Source organism: Chelonia mydas, chromosome 14 (assembly GCF_015237465.2).
Source record: "Chelonia mydas isolate rCheMyd1 chromosome 14, rCheMyd1.pri.v2, whole genome shotgun sequence".
NCBI classification, from domain to species: Eukaryota; Metazoa; Chordata; order Testudines; family Cheloniidae; genus Chelonia; species Chelonia mydas.
Window position 1 is genome coordinate 16,556,531 of NC_051254.2, and position 18,126 is coordinate 16,574,656.

General features: G+C 49.8%; 1 protein-coding gene across 2 annotated transcripts in view; it reads right to left on the minus strand.

The window, feature by feature from the left end:
* The window catches only part of CYGB (cytoglobin), a 48,894-nt gene that overhangs the window by 24,686 nt on the left and 6,082 nt on the right, over positions 1-18,126 (minus strand). For both annotated transcript variants that reach the window (XM_007072532.4, XM_043527854.1), the window contains exon 2: positions 1,559-1,790. In XM_007072532.4, coding sequence (XP_007072594.2) covers positions 1,559-1,790 — 232 coding nt within the window. The remainder of the gene's footprint in view (positions 1-1,558; positions 1,791-18,126) is intronic.

The following is an 18,126-nucleotide window of genomic DNA, read 5'->3' on the forward strand; positions in this document are numbered from 1 at the left end:
TCTGCTCTAACGGCACAGCTGCTGAGCTCTGGACAGGTGCACTCTCTAGGCGCTCGGCAACTTCCTCTCCTTTCTGCTTCTCCAGGTGCGGCAGAGGAGAACGTTGGCCGGCTGCCCACGGACACAGTAGGAGTTGCCTGCCCTGAGTCGCCTCATCGTTGCTCTGCAGTGCTGCTTTCTGACACGCTTGGCCGTGCAGGAGCAGAGCGGCTTTCCCCTACTTCCCAGGGTCTTTATCCCATTCCCCCACTGGAGCGCTAGCTATTGGTAGGGGGAGGAAACCCTTTACCTCCATCAGAAGCTGTGGGAGAAGGAGTTCCCTGCGTCTTCCTTGTGGGGGAAAGGCAGGCTTCCATGGGCTGGGGCAGCTCGGTACCCCACTGCCATGGCCAATAAAACAGCGGTAGGTGACCTGGTCCAGAGCTAGCCCCTCGTCTGCTTTCTCTCTTCCACAATCCACCCCTCCCAGTTTCACAATGAAAACCCAACGTCTCTTCCACTGATGGGTTCTGATGCCCATGGCTGGGGGACGTGGCCCATGGCGGCGAGTCTCCCAGGGCTGTAGGCCACAGCCCTTTTCAATCTGACCTCTTGGGCTCAGAGGCGGGGGTTTTTCCCCTGAGATTCATCTTAAAAACCATCCCGCGGACCTGTGCTGCCTGTGAGAGCAGAACTGGGTGTTGGCGCCGTGTGGCAGGGGGCGGGGGGATGGTGCCTGGAGGAAGCTGGAAAACAATTCTGCCCCCATCTTGGCAGGAGCATGGCCGTTTCCTGCGAGCTGCATTTCAGTGGAGGATGCGGAGGTGCTCGGAGGCTGCACTGACACTAGCCAGCTGATTGCTCTGTTTGCTAACCCATTGGCCATTTTCATCTGAAGGCAGGTCAATTCCCAGCAAAGGAGATAACCCTCAAATGAGGATCCCAACTCTTTTCCCCTCTTCTTCATCTCATTAGCATGCAGCCCCATAGCCCCATTAGCATGCAGCCCTCATTAGCATGCAGCATCTCATTAGCATGCAGCCCCTTCCACTCACTTGACACACCCCCTGGCACTGTAACAGCCCTCCCCTGCACTCCCCCACCTCCAGAAGCACCAAAATAGGCCCCTACTGTTGGCAAGCACCTGCCTTACAATACAGTTTCTTGGGCATGGAGATGCTTCTGGGGTGCAGCCTGTGAAGTCCTCACCCCTTCCCTCGCTATCTCACTGCCTGTCAGTGCCACCTGCCCCTTGGCTACTAAGGGGAGCGAGAGAAAACTCCCAGCTGAGCGAGTAAGGAGAGGAGGTGAGCAGGGAGGGAGCTTGCTGACTTGTAGCACCGACTCCAGCCTCTCTTCCCAGTGCCAGCAGACCCTATCTGGTATAGCACCCCCTTCAGGATACCCAGGAAGCTGACTACTCCTGATGTAAAAATCCATAGGACTGGCCAGCATCCTGGAGGCTAGAATAAACCAGTGCATCCCCACCATCTCTTGCCAGCACTCATTTATCAGTGTGGGCCTTATGCCCTCCTTCCCTTTCCATCTAGTGTCCGAGACTTTCGCTCCAGTCCTTTACCTTGAAGTAGACAGGCTCCACTTTGTGCTTGAGGGCGTGGGCCTTGCCCACCAGGGCCAGAACAGACGAGACCTTTTCGGAGTCGTTGATGTTCTCCACTACGGTGTTAACAGCGCCCATGACCCGCCGGGCATGCTTGCGCAGCTGCGGGGTCCTCTCCATCTCCAGGGGGTCCTCCATGTGCTTGAACTGACTGAAGTACTGCTTGGCAGATGGGAATTTGACAAAAAACCTGCACAGTGCAGTTGGGAGAGAAGGAGAGGGAAAGAGAGAGAAGCCACGTGAATTTCAGTGAGAGGTGAAGTGGCCTAGGGCAGTGGTTCTCAACTGGGGGTACACATACCCCTGGGGGTACGCAGAGGTCTTCCAGGGGCACATCAGCTCCTCTAGATATTTGCCTAGTTTTACAACAGGCTACATAAAAAGCACTAGCAAAGTCAGTACAAACTAAACTTCCATACAGACAATGCCTTGTTTATACTGCTCTATATACTATGCACTGAAATGTAAGTACAATATTTATATTCCCATTGATTTATTTTATAATTACATGGTAAAAATGAGAAAGTCAGCAATTTGTCAGTAATAGTGAGCTGTGACACTTTTGTATATTTATGTCTGATTTTATAAGCAAGTCATTTTTAAGTGAGGTGAAACTTGGGGGTACGCAAGACAAATAAGACTCCTGAAGGGGGTATGGTAGTCTGGAAAGGTTGAGAGCCCCTGACCATGGGGCTAGAGCAAAGCCCAGTGAGGCAAGAGAGCTCGGATCTATTCCCAGTTGTGCCACATACTCACTGTATGACCTCCTGACTTGCAATGGCGTGAGGTTTTGTTAGTCCTGAGCATCTGCATCTCCTGGTAATTCAGTGGGGGCAGGGGTGCGTGGCCCATCTGCCACCCATGTTCTGGGAGCTTTCCCAGCTATAACAGGGGCCTGTCAGTAAATACTCATCTGCCTAGCAGAGGTGCCGGGGGAGGCTGAATTTGTCATAGTCATTATTACTGCTGTGGCTAATGGCCCCCTTGTGCTGGGCACTCGATGCACACAACGTGAAAGATTTTTCCTGTCCCACACAGCTTGCAATCTGATATTTGCAAAGCCCTTCTCCCGTCTGTGCAGAGCCCCCAGCAGACAGGTTTTCCTTCCTCCAGAGCCCATTCAGTGGCAGCAGCTTTCCAATGGCTTTCATGAATGAAACAGCTGCACTCTGCCCCTGCACGTCCACACAAATTGAATAATTCTGCCCTTGGCCACCCCCGTGATTCCCCTGAGTTCTCACAGGGGGAATCAAGGGCAGCACTTGGCCCAGAGAATCCAGCTGGGCTTCACAATGAGAAATTAAATCAGTGCTCCCAACGTTCCTGCTGGGGGGCGGTGCTGAGCCCTAGGGCTTCTGGGTCTCCAATGTACCGATCCTAGGTTATTGTTTAATGCCGACAGACCCTGGTCGTCGGTGGGCGGGATCAAACGTGGGGCCTCTGGAGCTTAGTGCATGAGCCTCTACCACGTGAGCTAAAAGCCAACTGGCTCTTAGCTAAGGCTGAAGAGCCGACTCATTTAACTCTCTCTAAGTGGATTTGGTGCCATTAGATGGGACAGAACACCACACCCAGAAGGTGTGTGGGTTACAGTTGCACCCTACAGGGATGTCTTCTTCATCCCCTGTTGGAGAGTGGAGTGGTTCTGGGGCCAACCCTCTTTCCCGGACCCCAGGAAAGGGGTACAGGAGACCCTCAAATCTGATGGGATTAAAGCCACGGGACAAATTAATCACAACTGAAATAAAAGGAGTTGTGGTTGAATTGGCCACCTGGAGGTAAAACCTCGACTCCCTCTCCATTCCCCAGTAGGAAAAGAGCTGGGGAGGGGGGAGTCCGTGTGTCTGTGCTGTGGTTGTTTAAGAGTCTCACACACACTCCCCAAATTTGCTGGGGCTGCCCCAGCCCTTCATAGAAAGGGCAGCTTTGCTCTGTGCTGGGAACAGGTATCCTTTTGCCTGGGGCAGAACCCCCAGGGCACGGATCTGAAATGCTGTGAGTGAAAGGGAAGTTTTTGCTGAGCTCTGAGTCCACTTGCTGTGTGCACAGGGGGTCCCACTCCAAGCTGAGGAGGGGCGAAGGCTCTGTTATGATAGGCTAGTGAACCCACACACCGCTTGGTAACAGAGGCAGAAGCCTGGGGCCGGAGGAGTGTGTGTGTGTGTGTGCGCGTGCGCACGCAGGAACCCACATCCTAAAAATCTCTGCTGAGTTACTTAATCCCTGCATGAGAGGTGAGATTCTGCTGTCACTTGCAGCGGGGCACCTCCATCAGTCTGTAACTCCATTGATTTCAGTGAAATTGCTCCAGATTTACACCGGGGGGGGGGGGGGGGGCGAGATCAGGATTCAGCCCATCCTCTGCACTCCGAACAACCCAAGGTTGGAGCAGCTGGGCTCTCTCTGCGTCCTTATGTGTGTACGTTACACTGGCTGGGAGCCAGCGTAGGCTGCTCGGGAGCTGGTAGACTCCGCTCCCAGGGCTGTCCCCTGATGTCTTCTTTGTCCGCAGTTCCAGACAAACACCTCCCTCCCGCCATCTGCCTCCTCCCTGCTTCCAGGCTGGTGCAACCCCTCGCAGGCACTGCACGGCCCCATGCCAATGCACACACCGCCTCCAGGGCCAGGTGGGTTCATGCTCTGTACCCGCCAGCCCACGAGCAATTACAAACGAGAGCCTGCTCTTCGTAGTGCCACCTCATTGTCCTCTCCCCCCACCCCTCCACTGGCTCCCGGAGGATCCGGGGGGCTGCCAAGAAAGCAGCGAATGGAACGTACATCGCTTCTGTTGCTTCCCTCAGGCATCTGGGATTCATCAGCGGGCCCAAAATAGGTTTCGATGTGTGAAGAGTGAGAAGCAGGGGGGAGGAGGGAAGGTGGGGGGAGGAAGGCATCGGTTTGAAAATCAGAGAGGGAGCCGCGAACAAGCTCCTTGGATTATTTTTTAACCGCTCCTGGCAGAAGCTTGAAGCAGCTCCTCACGGCATGTCTGCTCCTTGCCAGAGGAAATCATTTTCCCGAACCCCAGGTCTCACCGTCCCTCCGCTTTTAGCCAATCTCCGTCCATTCACAGCTGTCCGGGAGAGATTGAGCCTGAGAAAGGGCTTTGGAGTGGAATACGCACGGTGCCAGGGCCCGGGAACTAGGCCTTGTGGTCCCGTGCATCCTTCTGACAGAGCATTAGGGAGATCTCTGAGTCTCATTAGGCCAGGACAGCTCTGGCTGGGGAGAAGCAGCAGGCTGGGTTATTGTTATATATACATGGAAGCATCGCTATTAATGTTCCCCTTTTCCCTGAGTTCCCAGGATTCGGCCTAGAATGTCTCCCAGCAGGACAGACATTCCCCCTCCATAGCAATAGGGTTTCATTTGTTATCCTTGCTTCACCCTGAGCCCTGGTTTCTAAGCCTGGATACCTGCTGGCTCTATTATTCTGAAGCTCTTTCTCTCCCCCCATTCTCTCTTCCTTCCCCTGACCATGCTGTCACAGGAGATAAGAGAGGCTACAGCACTCAGCATAAAAAATGGAGCCAACAGGAAAGGATCAGTCCCAATGTCAATATCTAGAAGTCCTTCCCAGTGACTGAGCTGGTCTTCTCCGTGCCCACGTTAGCAGATCTCTCCTCCTCGTGGGGCCAGGGGCACTTTGGCCAGTGTGAGTGCTAATGGCACCATCCTCTCTAGGATCCCGGGTGTTGGAGTCTCACCCATCGTGGCAAGCTGTAATATCAGAGGATCGGCCTTTCTCCCATGCAGCCCAGCTAACAAAGAGATCTGGTCCCCTCAGCAGCGACCACCTCTGTACAGGGCTGAATGAGGGGAATTCAGGCTCGGAGAAGGGGCAGCGGGGAGCAGCAGCCAGAAGAATAGCTGACCTGGCACATAGGATGAAAACCATCTATCCTGCAATGTGTGTCCAACTCAAAGCACATAAGTTCTGATTCTCCTCTCACTCATGCCAATATAAATCAAGAGGAACCCCTTGGAAATTGGTGATGTTCACCAGTGTAACACTGATGTAAGTGAGAGGAGAACCAGGCGCATGAAGTCCGGGAGAAAGCCTGTAGGGAATCTAGGAGATTAGTAAGGCTGGATTCCTGTCTGGTATAAATCCATTGAATCCAGAGATCAATTTGCTGACTGTGGGGAAGCTGGTGGGAATTAGCTAAGGGCTGGTTCACAGTTCTAGAGAATTCCATATGTTCTGGGTGGGGTGGGAATAGGCCTGGGATAAGAGGCTTGAGGCACTGATGTTTGAGATGAGGCAGGCAACTCCAGCCGGGAGTGCTGCCTCAGAGCACATGCCAGATGTCCTGCATTTGGCTTCTGCTCTTAGGTACTTGGGAAGCATTACTTGCTCCGAATGCAAAAATGGTGTCTGGGAAAGAGGCTAAGGGGGTAGAAAGAAACCGCCGCTATGTGTATCATGACTAGGAAATCAGAACGTCCCCTCTCTCAAAGTGAAGGATAGAAAAAGATCAGCCTAACCCCCACTGTAGATGCAGCTAAGTGGATGGAAGAATTTTTCTGTTGACCTAGCTACTGCCTCTCAGAAAGCTGGATTACCTACATACACGGGAAAACCCCTTCCGTCAATGTAGGACGCATCTACAGTTCAGCGCCACAGCTGTGCTATTGTAGTGTAGACATGGCCTATGTGACTCATACAGGAAGTCTGTGACAAGACAGAGAATTGAAGTCAGGTCTCCTGAATTGCAAGCTAGTACCCTGAGCACTGGACCAAAATTGTTTCTGGGTGAATAAAGCTGGGCATTCAAAACTGAAACTTTTGGCCTATATCCAGAAGAAAAACACTAGTGTTAAATTCAAGAAAGGCATATTAAATAAAAATTCACTTGAATCTCAAGAAACTTTTAAAAAAAGCAGTCCATCAGTAGTTGTTAATTAACTTAGAAGTTTAATTTATCATTTTGATAAAGGACAAACAAAAGCAGGGGGTGGAGGAAGAGAAAAAAATAACACATTCTGATGAATAGGGATTTTTTTTCTATCTGTTGCATCTTTTCCTGTAGTTCAAACATCTCAGGGTCTGGAATATTGTTTTCTGATTCATCCAAGATCATTACAAATATAATATTTACCGTTGCATAAGCAAAATGGCGATTGATACAAAACAGAGGCCTGCATGCCGATTTCATTAAATTCCTTGTAAGTGATTCGATTCCGCGCCCCCTAATTTGTATTGCATGAGACACATCTGGACAAAATGGACAGGATGTCCTAAGTGTCATTTTTTTCCTTCTTCCCCTTTAACCATTTTAGGTACACGACCTTTATCAGCAGCAGAACCAAAGGAAATAATTAAAGTGCAAGATGGCTGCAGGCACTGGGAATCGGCTCTTTGTTCTCATTTGTTTGGAATCTGAAATATGTTGGCAGAGGAGTGAATTTTCTATAAAATATTTGATCGAGGAAAGTATTTAGAAGGTGATTCGCCTTCCAGTAATTGCAATACTCACTTGTTTAGCAGCGGGAGAGTTGTTTTCTGAAATTTTAGTTCTTCTAGGGAAAGGTGTATTTTCTTGAATCCATGAATTTGTTACAGCTCTGAGCTACGTTCTGATATCCCTACTCACACTGAGTAGAAGGTACTCAACAAGTAGCCCTGCTGTAATCAATGGGGCAACTTGCAGGGGAAGATAGTGGAGAAAGGATGGTCCAGTGATTGCGGCGATAGCCCGGGACTTTGGTGAGCCCGGTTCAAGTCCCTTGCTTTGTCACAGACCTTGGGCAGGGGCTGGATTTACTAAGGTATTTAGGAACCTAGTGGGGCTTACAAAAAGTGCCTATGTAAGTCAACAGGAGTTAGTTGTAAATCCCCATTTTGCTTCCTTAGTGAGGTGCCTAAATGCTTTGTAAATCTGGCTCTCTGAGCCTCAGGTTCCCAACGGTATACTAGGCATAATGTTGCTGTCCCTCCCAGGGGTGCTGCAAGGATGAATACATGAAAGACTGTGACGTGGTCAGACACTATGGTGATGGGCGCTTGCCTCCCCTGCTACTCAATGGGAGCAGTTATCAGAGCCTGGCCCTTTAGGACAACCTAGCTGAGGTTGGACAATGTGGTGGTCTTTAGTTCATATCTATCATTGACCTTAAAAAATGACCTACAAACGCCTGACTGTGAATTTGAACGAGTATCTGATTTATTCACATTCATTTCAACAGCCTGCAAAACACACACCTGAAGAAGCAGCACGTGTCATTTTATTGCTCTGAAGTCCCAACCCAGCAGGCACATAAGTGTGGGAGAGGTCTCAGAGCGAGGGCAGAGGGTTGGAGTGTAGGGGGGTGAGGGCTCTGGCTGGGGGTCTGGGCTCTGGGGTGGGACCTGGGATGAGGAGTTTGGGGTGCAGGCTGCCCTGGGGCTGTGTCAGGGAGAGAGGACTCCCCCAGCCCTCTCTCCCCGCAGCAGCCCGGGGCTGGAGCAGGGCACCTCCCCCCACCGCGACAGGTCCATCTGGGGCTGGGGTCAGGAAGAGGTACCTCTCCCCGCCGTGCAAGGTTCAGGGCTGGGGGAGAGCATCTCTTTTTGCCTCTCCCTGCCACGGCAGGTTTGGGGCTGGGGCCGGGGGAGAGGCACCTCTCCCTGGCCACAGCAGCTCCCAGGCTGGGGGAGAGTGTCTCTCCTCACCTCTCCCCGCCACAGCCCTGAGCACCTGCACGGCCCTTGATAGGCTGCTGCATGGCTGCACAGCTTAGAGGGAACTTAGGACCCTGCCCCCCACCCTCGCACCCACCCATCCCCCTCAAGGCCCTGCCCCTGAGCCACCTTTTCCCCTGAGGCCTTGCTCCCATGCCACCCCTTCCCCCCAAGACCCCGCCCCCCCCTTCGTTCCTCTCCACCCCTCCCCCATTGCTGACCCTTATTGCCAGTAAAAAGCGGGAGGACCCTGGCCCCTGCCCCCTCCTGCCCCCCCATTCTGGTGCCCCTGCTTCAGTTTCCCTATTTATAAAATGGGGATAATAATGATCCCCTCCTCTGTAAAGTGCTTTGAGATCTACAGATAAAAAGAGCCCCATAAGCACTGAGCATTAGAAGCCATTTGTTAAAGTTTCCTACTGGCCCCACAGTGTTTTCTCCATTGCTGCCCCTAGCAATCATACCAGACACACCAAAAAATCTGTTATCTACAGCCTGGCATTCATACCACAGAATTTGCTCCAAAGAGAAAATGTGGGATACCCATCTAAACACACTTAAAACTGCCTTCACTAAACGAGGACGCTCCACCAGAGAAGTAGATTGCATCATAGAAAGGACCATCCAGATACCCCAGGAGAACCTGCTTCAGTACAGGGAAAAAAACCCACTGACGACACACTCTTAGTTGTCACCTACCGTCACACATTGAACCCATGTGGGGTATCATCAAACCGTTACAACCCCTATTTGATGGGGACCACATCCTGAAAAAAAGCTTTCCTGAACCCCCTCTTCTGCCCTTCAGACAACCCCCCAACCTCACCAGGCTCTCATCAGATCAGGATCCACCAACTCAAAACAGCACCAGATCCTGCCAGAACAACAGATGCAAAACCTGCAGAAATCTCACTGCTACAATGATCAACACTCCCACAATACACCTTTCAAGATTCAGGGGTCCTACATATGCCTATCGCAACATGTGACATACCTCATCCAGGGCATCAAATGTCCCAATAACCACTCTATGGGTGAAACCAGACAATCCCTACACTCAGAAAATTCACACAGAAAAATGATAAAAAACAAAAAACACTCTGTCCCCCATGGACAAACCCTTTTCACAAAGGGATCACTCCATGTGATCTTGCAATACTCGTCCTCAAAGGAAGCTTGCACAACACCTTCAAAAGATGAGCCGGGGGCTTAAATTCATAATGCTACTAGACACTAGAAACCATGGAGTGAACAGGGACACTGATTCCATGGCTCATTACAATGAGCTGTAACGCATGCCTGCCTGCTAACCCTTAATGGCCCACTTCAGACCTCTTTTTGCTCACCTTATTTCAAGTGACTTCTGACAACATGTTACCTCTTTATGCTCATCTATCTGTTCCAACTTCTGTTTAGCCCGGACGCTGATTTCTTTCCCCACATCTGAAAAACTCTCTGTAGTTTAAAACTTGTACCTTCCACTGGGGGAAGTTGCTCCAATAAAAGATATTATCTTAGCTTCCTTGTGTCTTTCATATCCTGGGACCAGCACAGCTATAGCAACACTGCAAATGACTTATAATTGTCTCACTCTTTATCGGGGGCTCTCCCCTGTTGTCTTATTCTTAGACTGTAATCTGTTTGGGGCAGGGACTTTCTCTTTGTTGCATGTGTCTACCTTGCCTAGCTAAATGAGGGTGGGGTCCCAGGCATTACAATAGTTAATTAGTAGCGGGAATACATAATAAAATACAACAGATTTCCTTCAGGCTGTGCTCTTTGTGAAGATACGCACAGGCTATCTTGTTTGGCGGTGCAAATATTTTTAACCGCTCATCCCTAGACGTCAAGCCCAACAAAACACAGGCTGGATGAGTCATAACACCACGAGTGGTGACAGCTGTGGGAAGGGGACGTGCTACGAGGCCCACAGAGTTGCTCCAAGGACAAAGCGGCTGCAAAAGTTGAAGCTAAAAGCTAACTTACTGTTAGTGTGCTGCTCACTGTGAGATACCAACACGTCTCCCTCTGCCTTGCCAGTCTCAGGACCCAGGAGCAGCACGAGTATCAAAGTCACCCTATTTTGTGGGGTGCTGAGAACCCTCTACTCCCATTGCAGAGGACTCTCATCAGCGCTGGGGATCAGGCCCAGCAAGGGGACCATTTTAAAGACCTCCTCTCCCCTCCTGGTCCATTCTGATTGCAGGGGTGAGAAAAGGCCACTCTCAAGGTCCAGGAGCAGCTACAAGAGTCTCCCTTGAATGCAGGTGCAAAGTTGTATCTGCACCAGGAGCACTCATATGGCCACCTTGAAAGCGCTTTGTGAGTCATCCGATCAAGGAGCGGAAACAATACCATGTGACTTAGGAGACGGCACATAGAGTAAATTACTGAACAGTTCCTGTTCAAAGCAATAGTTCACCATCCTCAATGCTTCACCTTTATATAGGGCAGAAAATTAGTCTGGCCTGGTCAGAAACTGCTGCTGCTGGGAGTCTCAGAGTAAGATGCCTCTTTGGAGACTGGCTTCACCTCACTAAACGTGTGTGCACAGAGATCTCAGCAAAGGGCCTTGTCTTGCTGGCTGCTACCATGAGGCGCTGAGCACCCTTCGCCCATTCCAGACTTTGCAGAAACGCACCATATGAGAAGAGGGACACATAACTGAACACGAGAAAGGACAAATCCTCAGAGGGAAGGTGAGGATGTTGTCAATGAAATTGACCCAAAGTGACAATATTCGAACTAAGATCCACTGCATGGTCTCAGGTGCCAAAGTGGAGCTTGCCGGAGCACCCAGCAATTCTTCACGAAGCAACCCTGGGACTAGTCTCCCAAGGGAAGAGGTTGGGTATTTAGAAATGGACCACGGAAAGCCTGATAAAATATTCTGCCCTGACTGGAGAGGGGAAGGGAGTAGCTGGGATGACCTCATAGGTCTTCCCTGTTTCAAACGTCTCCGCTTCTGTAAAAAGCAAAATCCAATGGGGTGGATTTTCCCCCTCCCTCCCGCTTTGTCTTTTCATGGTTTCTGTCGTTCCCCCAAGGGCAGCAAAATAAGGAACACCTAGCAACTGACGAGCTGCTTCCGTCCCTTCCTCAGCATTACACCGCACGGTTGACCTTCGGCAGACAGCCGCCTGTCCTTAGTAATGTTGTTGTCTAGATTTCAGCAGCTCTCGCTTTCCTTGCTCAGCGGCTTTCTAAGAGGCTCGCCTCAAAGAGCAGAGGCCACTGCTGTGCTCTGAAGTAATTACCAGCCTCACAATGTGAACCCTGGTCATGCATAGTCTTTTCGCCACCACAGGCAGCTCATCCTGCTACACTGCATAATGGGCCTCAGCTTCACTCTGTCTTCATTAAAGCTGTGGGTATTGCCAGAGACCCAGACATCCCCTTGATGCATAAATCCAGCTTTCCACTCAGTGCTCTGCAAGCTCTTAATTCTGACAGTATCTATTTTGGTTTTCTTGGAGGCACATGGCTCCTGCAGTGTCTTCTTGCAAAAGCCATTATAGCAATTACTTCAGTTCCGGGCATAAGTGATCTGGCCTCACGCTAAGAAACCCCATATTCCTGTTTCCAAAAGTCTCACTGGAGCTGAGGTTTCAGCTGGCACTGTTTAATATTATTACTTGTACATTTCCCGTTGTTCAGTCCTCTCTCTCTCTGTGAACAGAGCTTGTCTGTGCTGGTTTTCACAAGCCATCGACTTGCACCGCCATGCTGCCAGTGACACAGAGCTACGGCAACACAGCTCTGCAAATCGTCCGCCAAAGGGTTGTCTTACTGCCTTTCCTCTTCTCAGCTCCCAGCCAAGCAGCTGGCCTGCGGAGGTGCTCCCTGCCCTGGGAGGGGGCAAGCGAGGCTCTGCAGGGAGCTTCTAGCCCTGTCTCCCCAGCCCAGCTCCAGTGAGAAGCTCCCCAACCCAGAGGAGCAGGTGTCGCCCTCAGAAGGCCTGATCCAAAGCCCACTGGCAGCAAGGCAAAGACTCCTATTCATGCTAATGGCCTTTGGATCAGGCCCTGAGAGATTTCGAGGAGGAAGAGCAGTGGGTGAGGACCCACCTAAGGTCAGACCTTTGGCACTGATTCCCCACAACTCTCAGACAGCCATAGGTGGGAATTGTCAGTGAAGGGTGATCGCGCAGGAGAGTGGGGGCAGTGAGCTCTGGGCCCCAGCTGAGATGGGGAGAGGCAAGGATGTCAGGGTTTAGACAGAAAGGGGGGAGACATTTGAGAAAGGCTAATAATGGGATAACAAATCGGGCCGGGGGGGGGAGGCTGCAGAAGGAAATGGAAATGAATGAAAGTTTCAGGAGAAAGCCAGCAAGGGCAGCCATGACATTAACATAGTTAATACTGTTACAAAGCAGAAAAATAGAGATGATTTTTTATGACAGAGGCCCCCACCAAACTCAGGACTCTGTTGTCCTAGGTGCTGTACAAAACAGCCCCTGCCCCAGGAGCTTACAGACTAAATAGACAAGGTAGAAGTAGTATTCTTCCTATTGTAAGAGGGATTAAGGGACTTGACTGAGGTAGCATAGGGAATCTGTGGCAGAGCCAGGTTTTTGACCCCAGATCTCTTCAGGCTTAGTCTAGGGCCTGATCCACAAGGCTCTCCCATTTCCCTAAAGAAATGGTAAATGAAAAATAGACAATGGTTTTAAAATCTAAAATGAAAGAAAGAATTGGCTTGAACAAAAGAAAAGGAGGAATAGTGTAGATAAGAGTTAAGCATAAAATGAAGTTATTAATGATTAGCTGTAAAGATGAAATAAAGAAATAACTAGGGTTCATATCCTACAATTGAAATCCATTGGGGCTGCCTGAAGGGTTGGGCCCTGCATGCATATCTGACATCACATCAAGTATTTTGCTTGTTTGCTGTCTCTTAATTACTGTTTGTCTGCTTGGTCTATTGAAATTGTAAGCTTTTGGAGGTAAGGACAGTCTCTTATTATGTGCATGTTCCCCTCCTCACACAGGGTCGGACCCTGATCCTGAATGGAGCCTTGGGCAGTACTGCAGTATAATATTAAATAATAATTATCCTAAACAGAATGTAGTCTCCATGCTGCAGAGTGTAAGCTGCTCATTGGAGTGGTCAGGAAGGAATCTTGCCCTCTGTGATAATTTGGGGAGTTTTTCTGTACAATTTATGGATTCTGGCTGATACGGGGAAGTTGTCCTTATGAAACCTGCTGTCTCATGGACTGCCTCTACGTCTGTGTTTATCTGCTCTGGGCTGACAGGGCCTGTAGCATGAACATCCCAGACTAGATACAATGGACAATAGTTAACCGTAACCACTGTACTCTGACCTGTGAATAGATATGCTAAGGAGGTTTACTGGAGCAGGGAGAAGCCACTCCTCCTGTTTGTCAGTAGGGGGTTGGGGTTTGAATAGTCAAAATTATCAGCAGCAGGCCAAAAGAACTAGGTCTTGGTGGTGGGATGTATAAACTTGAAGGAAAGACTCACAGGAAGCTTTTGGGCAGAAGATGTGGGAAGAGACTGGCAGGCTTGTGCAGCGGGGGACCCAGTTTAGCTGCAGGGCCGAGCAAAGTCAAAGCAGGCTGAGTGGGGGGGGGCGAGGGCTCCATGATCGAGAAGCCAGGCACTGCAGCAGAAGGGCACTGGCCGCCCCTGGAAGACTCTGACCCCCGCCCAAACAATGCTCTGGGGCGGTGAGAAAACTGAGGCAGGGACATGTGTGTAGGTTTTATGATTTTTGTTTAGATCTGTTTAGAGCACTGGTGCCTTAGAATCCTGCGCGGAGTGTGTCTGCGTGTTACATGTGACACCTATCGCTTGCCCCTTGCAGAGCTAACTGTGGACCCAAAACACCCACACAGGTGGAGTTCTGGGAGACGGTGTGTTTAAGCTACGGAGGGAAGAGTGGGGAGTGGATGCTGGCCCAGGGGCAGTGCCTGGACTCTCTTCAGGCTCTGGAGGTTTAAAACGTATGGGATGCAGCAGCTGGTTCCCCCACACCTGTCTGGTGAGTACCCAAGGAGGGGCCTTTGACTAGTTCTTTGACAGCCCCTCGCTAGCATCGCATGGCACAGCCGGCTAGGTGCAGTGGGCAGGCAGGCAGCTGGCCTTTCTCTGAAGCATGCTGGAAGTCTGCTGTAGTCTCTGAGCAGCATGGGGAGTGTTGCCGATACATCCCCTTTGCAGTGCAGCAGACATACATCATGCCTGTCACTCGCTTTGTGTTAATGTTGGTGGCATGCGTGCGAGGCTCCCTGTATAACTCTTCTCTCACGCGCTGCTAGGCGTTTTTAGACCTGAGGCAATTGCTCATGAGGTTTATCTTACATCCTGCTTGTGCCTCTTAAGAGTGCGTATGCTGTGATTGCCAGATGATGGTAATGCGTGTGGCATGCATCCTTGCTCAGATTTGCATTTCTCAAGAGGCACACAACCACCTGCAAGGGACTGAGGTTTGCCCTTTGACGATCACGATTTTCTCTGAGTTCTTGACATCCCCAAACCACATCTGCTGCAATATATGCTTAGTGGGTCCCTCACACTTGGCATCAGGTCCCAGATCATCAGGAGCACACAAGTGCTAGATATACTTCAGGACTTTTCAAACCCTCAAGGATGGGCAACATACCATAGACAGCTCCACAGCTCAGAAGTCCTGTCTGATACCTTGGTGCCCAAGGACCCTGGACAGTTACCCACATTCCAAGGCTGCATGTTTCAGCCAAGGTAGATGATTCAGCCTAGGAAGAGTGTCTTTTTCAGTCAACCTGTACTTTGAAGGTTGAGAGATGTATGCTGTTTAATCAACATTGCCCATTGCTACCAAATGTATGAAACACTTAGCTTCTGCCAAATCCACAAGGAATGTCCTTACCTTTCAATGATTTTAATGAGCATTGTAGCTCAACAGACAGGAGCACTTTGTAGCCCACAGCAAAGACGTTACATGCATTTATAGACGCCGAGAACCACATTCTGCTCTTCGCAGTGACAGCCCAGCATCCCCATTAAACGGAGCACTTTAACGGAGCAGAGAAGGTGGCCCACGTACCCTGTTCTAAATGAGGGATTCTCGTGGGCTGATACAAATCAGTTCAGCTAAGGACGCGTCACATGCTGATCAATAGTTATCTTTAACATTTAATTTCTTAACTCTGCTGCTGCTGAATTGTCCTTTTGTGGCAAACGTGTGAGTCTGAGAAATAGTCCCTGGGGGGTTCTCACAATTGTTCTGGTTCATCAGAATGTCTCTTAAAGAAGGAGCTTTGCAGGAGGGGAAACTTTCATAGACAGCAGATCAGAGTTAAAAGTAATCATTATAACAAAGGTCTCAAAGGGGATGGGGAAGGAAGAAGAGAAGCATCCAACTTTAAAATGTCCTGTGTTCTTCTTTCCCAGTGGGCACTTGTTTTGAAATGAAGCTGATCGGTTGACAGTTACATGTAATATGAATTATTTGGATGCGTAATCTCGGGGTGGCAGCTTAAAACAGAAATGTTACATGTGACTGTGAGGGTAGGGGTCTACCGGATAGGACGCTGGGAGTCAGGTGACCTGTGCTCCGCTCCCTGCTGGGCCACTGCCCTGTTGTGTGATATCGGGGACATGACTACACCTCTCTACAACTTTGTTTCCCCTCCCAACCTTATGTCTTGTCTACTTAGCTAGTAAACACATGAGGCAGGAAATGTCTCTTATTCTGTGTGTGTCCAGCGCCTAACATAATGGGGACCAGATCTCAATTGCAGCCTCTGTCTAGGTACTGCTGTAATACAAATAAATAAACCAGATTGATAATAAAAGTGGGGGTCACAACTTACTAGAAAGAGTGTCTCATGGAGGCCTTCCCTCAGTCACTTTCTCACAAACCACTTCTTTTCCCATTGGCCATCACTGAGACCTCCTCCCTTAGCATTCCACATTACGCAGACACCTTCCCTCCCATTGGCCATCAAATTGACCTCCCGACTCCTGTTTGCCACCGTATAACATCCTCAAAGTAGTCGCACACAAGGAAAAATGGCAGCTAAGAACACACTTAAGTATCTTCCAGAGCTGGTCAGCAGAGGAAAAGGAGGCCACCGGCAGCATGAGGCCAGCAGGTGTTCCACAGGCCATGCTGTGCAAAGCGCTGGCGTAGTGAGACTCCCTGCTGCTGACGAACATCCACAGTGATCATTGATGGGTGAGCTGGGGCATTCGAGGTAAAACCGTACCATGTTTGTGTTTTGCTGTTTTCTGGCCTCTCCTGTTCTGAAGGGCCTTTCCCAAAGCTCAGACAAAAGATCCACTTCTTGTACACACTTGTTAAACCAGGAGAAAACAACCACTTAACCTTTCTCGTGTTTTCATAAGCCTCCTTACCATGTCCGCTCATTAGTAAAGCTGCTTGGTGTTTAAACCCCAGACGCCTAATAATGCGAACAAGTCTAACACTCATCGAGTGCGTTTCATGCTCAGCGCCCTTTACAAGTGAGGGGGGCGGGGGGCAAACCCTGATGGACTGGCTCAGGCAGAACGCCTATTGAAAACAATGGGACCTGATTCTCCATGTGTAGTGACTCCACTTTACACTGCTCTGGTTTGTGTGACAGAGCGGGGGTAGGAGAGAGAAGGGTGTGTAAACAGGGTGGAAGCTGTTCCGAGGTTGAGAAGTTAAAACTAGAGCTGTGAACATTTGGGAGAAGTCTCCCTGCAAGGTCAGAGACGGGGCATTGAACTATGGAAAGTTAGTGAAGAAATGCCAGGGCCTTACACACACAACTACTACCTGGTTCAGTAGGAGATGGTACATCTTGCAATGGTTTTGACAGCTCTGTTGCTGGGTGTAACTTTCAAATTGGATGCGATCTTTGATTTACTCTTTTGCTGCACGGAGCTAATGAAAGAATCTGAGTTTTTCACCAAAGCGTTTGAAGGGGCATCCAGCGGGCTCCAGCCTTTGAGCCTTAGCCCTGCGAGCATGGAGCGCCTGCGTGTGTTTCTTCTACATGCATGGTGATGGCACATATGAACTGCATGTGGCATAGGTTTGAGTGTGTGTGTGTTCTATGTGAACTGAGTGCCTATGTTTGCATTCATTGTGATTGTTACGTGCACTGAATGCGTGTGTTTGCATTCATTGTGTGTGTTTCTATGAGAAGCGCATTGGTGTAGGATTTCCAAGGTCCCTAAGGGATTTAGGCCTCCAGACGCATTGACTTGCAATGGAAGCTGGCACCTTATTTTCTTTGGTTTCTTTAAAACTCAAAGCCTAGCTGCACTGTGGTGGGTACTGCCTGTGTGCGTGTATTGTGAGGATATGTGTCGTGTATGTGTTTCACTTTGCAAGGTTTCAGTTTGAATTATTAATAACCCTTAACAATATAGACCGATGCTTTACAGAAATAAGAATAAACTGTGATCTACAAATACACCATCAATGGAAACATCTACTAAGCAGGGCAAAATCTGTGTAGTTACATTGAGAGCTGTTGAATACAGTTCTGTCACCATTACTCATGCACCTAGCTATTACATAGGGCTTTTCATCTACAGCTCTCAGGGTGCTTTACAAAGAAAGAATATCAGCCAACCTATTTTACAGATGGGAAAACTGAGGCAGAGAGAGGGGAAGTGATTGATCTACTGGGGCCACCCTACTTCCCCATACAGCTGTGAGCAATCCCACTGAAGTTCAGGTACTGGGATCTGTGGAACTGGTTGCCCCAGTAAGGTGCTATTTAGTGCTGTCCCTGGGGTGCTGGAACAAGTTTTATAGTGGGGGTGCTAAGAGACATTGACCCAAACTGTAAACCCTGTCTATGATGGAAACCACTTCAAGCCAGGCAGTGTGGCAGCACCCCCAGCAACCCTAGTTCCAG